The sequence below is a fragment of the Diplodia seriata genome (genome assembly GCF_021436955.1).
Source record: "Diplodia seriata strain FDS-637 chromosome Unknown scaffold_7, whole genome shotgun sequence".
In the NCBI taxonomy this organism is placed as follows: domain Eukaryota; kingdom Fungi; phylum Ascomycota; class Dothideomycetes; order Botryosphaeriales; family Botryosphaeriaceae; genus Diplodia; species Diplodia seriata.
Window position 1 is genome coordinate 1,726,496 of NW_027117314.1, and position 4,401 is coordinate 1,730,896.

The following is a 4,401-nucleotide window of genomic DNA, read 5'->3' on the forward strand; positions in this document are numbered from 1 at the left end:
TATTGAGAAGGAAGGAAACGGAAAGTCGCACAAATCGGATCACACCCGATGCTTCAAAGGCTGCAGCGGTCAGGCCATGCAGGTGGACGACGCCCCCTGTCCCTGGCGCGTGGGAGTGGATTAGCCGTAGGGAAGGGGATCCCAATTTTCCCGGCCCGTTCGCTTAATCTTTGACAGCGGAGGGTGTGGGCCGCATTTGGAAGGTCGTCCGCCCGACGCCGGGTTTATCGAGTCGTGCAGATACCGCTGCTGTTCGAGGTTGCGCGGATCATCGTGAAATTGGACCGGGGCGACCAGGTACTTAAGGCGACGCCTCGCGCTTCGCACGCTTGCTGCGCTCCAACCACCGCCTCTTGCCCACGCGTGTCTCGAAATGTGGCGCAACTTCCTGCCCTGCCGCAACCATGGTGCTCCGCATCTTGTTGCGGTAGGCGTCCACTGTGATACTTGTAAGTAACCGGTCGTTCTTCTGTCGTTGAGCGCAAACTTACGAGATCTTTGCAGGAAAAGCGTCCTTCCCGCGAAAACTCTGCTCTGGCTCCACGTCATGCGGTAGCCAAGATCGTTGAGGGTGATTTCCTTGTTCCTCTTCGATCTGGTCATCCGCGGGCGTGGGACCTTGGCTTCCGAACCGTCCATCATCGGCACGGGGACCAGAGTCCTGCCGGTCACAGGCATAGCACCGCTGCTGCCCTCCTCCTTCTCGTCCGGGTCGTCGAAAAACCGAGTTCCGCGAGGAGACGCCGGGGGAGACTGCATCTGGGTGGGGAAATACGAGCGGGGATAAACCGAGTTGTTCTTGCGGTAAGAATCGGGCATTTCCTCCATGTTGACCTGGTCGAGCATGACGCGGACGCGCACGCGGGTGCCTCTCTGGGCGTCATCGACGAGAATGAACTTGCGTCGCTTGGCCTCGGGGAGGTCGCCGAACAGCTCGAGGTTGCGCTCTTCGTCTTCCTGCTGCTTGGTCGCAGCGGCTGCTGCATGCGGCGGCGGAGGGCGGGATGAAACGTGATCCATGTGGTGCTCGAGGGGTGGTACAGCGGAGGCGTTGGGAGGTTGGTTCGTAGGGTAGTTAGGGTAGAAACTATTGGCGGGCCTGACGTCGCCATTCGCCGCACCTGCCTGACCGGTGGGAGCCTGGTGGTGGTGCGTGTGGGTGGTCTCATTGTACTCATTTCCGGCTACACCGCGATAAGAGATTAGCTGCCGTAACCTTGCTCCATGGTGGATGATCTGCGCCAGGGTATGGGTGTTGTGCATGACAATGGGTACAAACGAGTACAAACGACGGTGCAAATGCGGGGGAAAGTTACATCAAAGAGTAATGTACATGCGATACAAATGCAATACAAAACGACAGGATATGATTATCATTGCAAAGTCCGTTTCAAAAAGGCGCAATCTCAAATCGCGCTCGTCACATCTGTGGAAACATACCGCTAACGTCATCAGGTCCGCCCTGAGCACCACCTGCCGGGTGTTCATGGTGGTGGTGCAACTGCGGACCGCCCATTCCCATATTCGGCGGCCTGGCACCTGGAGCCCCAGCAATGCCTGCAGTGTTAGGGACCCCAGGGGCCGGGGCGCCGGGCCCTGCCATGTGGCCTCCATGCTGCGCCTGTACAGATTTCCTGTTGTTGATCTTGGCCATCCGCCTCACTCTCCTACTCCGCAGACGCGGGTCTTGATTGCTGTTCCTCCAGCTGTCGACCGCGCGCTGGATCAGCCCGCGCTTGCCGCGCAAGCACGGGTTAAGCTGGGCGAGCGCCCAACCAACTGTGTTGCACTCCGTCTCGTAGTGTAGGCGGTTTCCCTTGTACTGATCCTTGTGGCAGCACGCACGCGGGTAAACGCAGTTCTCCGTCTTGAATTCTTGCGGGAGTTCGTCGACATTGACCGACTCGACGTCGCAGCGGATCGTGTACTCCATCTTCACGCGATCTCTCGAGTACTCGAACGCGATCCACTGCACGCCGTTTTGATCTTGCCTGACGACCAGGGGAGTCGTGGCGGGGATCGGACCAGGTGCCGCGTTCGGGTTCACGCTCGCGCTGCCGCCCGGGGTGGAGTGAATGCTGCCGGCGCTGCCGGGAGGTCCAGTGGGGGTCGATTGCGGAGCACCCAAATTCGAGGGTGGTCTTTGCAGCGGAGTCTGCGTGAGCTTCGTTCTCGGGCTGCCCGGCAGTCCGGGAGTGTGCGGGTGCGCCGGAGGGTGCTGCATTGGCTGCGGCTGTTGGTGGGACATCAGGGGCATGCTGGTCTGGAGAGGGGCCTGGTGCTGTTGCGGCGCGTATGGCGACTGCTGCGGCATCTGGTAGGGCGGATAGTACATGTTCTGCGGCACCTGCGGCGCGGACTGGCCGTACAGCGGCCGTCCATGCTGATCATGCTGCGGGGATTGGATCGATGCCGGGGAATTGGACTGCGGCCCGTGGTACATTGGCGGAAACTGCCTATTCATGGTTGCGGTGGCCATTGAGAGTTCTGAATTTTCTGGATCGCGTCAGTAGCCGTCACATCTGCCAGACGCGGTGCTTGCGTCTGCTGTTGACTTGTGGTTGCGCGCGCCCCGACGCGTCGTTCGGCAAGACTCGGGGCAATCACGATCCCGAAAGCGGGGGTGCTGTGGCGAGTCGCGCGCGGGCTGCTGCTTACCTGAAGACGTGTAGCTGCCGGACGTACTGTTCGTGCTGTACGGACTCGGGTGAGTCGCGTAGTAGGGGACCTCCTGCGGGTTCTGGCCGGGAGGGATCTGTACGTTGCTCACGTACGGCGACTGGTGCTGCGGCGGTGGCGGGTGCGGCGAGGCGTAGGGTCCCTGGGTGGTGGGCTGTTGCGGCGGGTGCTGCGGTTGCTGAGGCGAATTGGGGTGGTGTTGCTGTTGCTGGTGGAGCACGCCGGGGCGTGGATGTTGGAGGTGAGGTTGCGGCGGTGGAAGGCCCTGCGTAGCGGGGTGGGGATGATGCTGGAAGGCGCGGACGGTGGTTAGCGCTGGTGGTGCATCGGCGCAACGGGTGTGCACGACGCGAATTGGGGGTGTGGCTGCTGCCGGCGGCGACGGAAAAAACAATAATACAGGCGCGAACGGGAGATGGGCAGTACCGGAGGCGGACTCGTTTGTGTGGTGTAGAACAAGGCAGCCCCGGAGGGTAAAGGCAAAGGAATAGCTGCTGCTGCTCTGTCGTGGACCGCGGCGCAAGGCGATCGCGGGCAGACGGTGCCGGGGCTCGACGAGGATTATGAGCGAGCCGACGGCAGTGTGGTGGTGATCTGCTCTGCTGCGAGGACAGGGTCCGCGGATCACGGCGACAGGCAGGGCAGCTTAAGAGAGGCGCGGTGGAGGACGAGGATCAGATAGGATGAAACGCTTGTGGACCGGGCGCAGACGAGACGCCGGCGGCAGCAAGCATGGATGAGGCTGCGCGAAAAGACGCATGGGAGGGGAGCTATGGGGGGAGCTTGGCGAGAAGGGGCGTACCATGTAGCCTAGGACACGCGGGAGCTGGGGTAAGGGCAGGAGATGACTCGCCCGCTAGGTGTGCAGCGCAGGCGCAGGAGAGGGCGGATGCATGCAAGCAAGAGCGCAGAGCAGAGACGCCGAAGCCAAACGGGCGCGAGCGAGGGACAGCTGGGCGGGCTGGGGACGGTGACGGGCGGCGGGCAGGGAGGCACTCACCAGATCGTCCGCCACAGGCGCCGGCTCTTCCTTATACCCCGGAGCACACGGCGCCGTATCTCGCTGCAGCGCATGCGACATTGTTATTATTACCAGCGCTGCTCGGCCGCTGGAGTCAGTGGTGACTGCGTTGGGCGACGGGTGCGGGCTAGCAACGGCCGTCCGTGCAGCAGCGACCGGGCCCGGGCCAGCTGCGTAATTTCAGCGCGCCGCGACTGGCTGGCCGCGCGGTGGAGCCAGCACTGAAATAAACTCAAAACGCCCTAAGGCCGCCGCCGCACGCCACGCGTGTCCTCACTGGCCGCAGCCCTGCGTCCGCGGAGGGCCTGCCCGATCGGGCTGCCCGTCGCCGCGGCTGTGTGCAACGGCCGCAGAGCGTGGGCGTCGCGTGCGCCGGGTCACTTGCCGGACTGGTGTGTGGGTGAGGGCTGCTCCTGGTCCGATGCCTGCAGCGGCGCGAGAGGATCGCGCGGGCAGCGTGAGCGGACCCGCCTTACTAATGCCGAACCAGCGCCACCCTAGCGCTGCCCGCTAGCCCGGCGCATGAAACCGAGAGCGCGACTCGACAGCCGCAGCGGAGGCGCTGGAGGGAGCTGCCTCTCCACAGCGGCCGCTGCCCTGCTGCTGCTGGTCTCCACCCTCTCCCGGCCTCGTCGGTCGCCGCTGCCGGCCTGCGCGCCCGCCCCGTGCCTGCCAGGCCCTGCCGCCCAGCGCTTGAGATG

At 63.4% G+C, this 4,401-nt stretch overlaps 1 protein-coding gene across 1 annotated transcript; it reads right to left on the reverse strand.

Moving 5' to 3' along the window:
- Nucleotides 1-301: 301 nt before the first annotated feature.
- Nucleotides 302-2,464, reverse strand: SLS55_007276 (uncharacterized protein; the record flags this gene model as incomplete). Its single annotated transcript, XM_066778696.1, has 3 exons — nt 302-438; nt 492-1,184; nt 1,441-2,464. The coding sequence occupies 3 exons, from the start codon at nt 2,462-2,464 to the stop codon at nt 302-304; spliced, it is 1,854 nt and encodes a 617-aa protein (XP_066631133.1).
- Nucleotides 2,465-4,401: the final 1,937 nt, after the last annotated feature.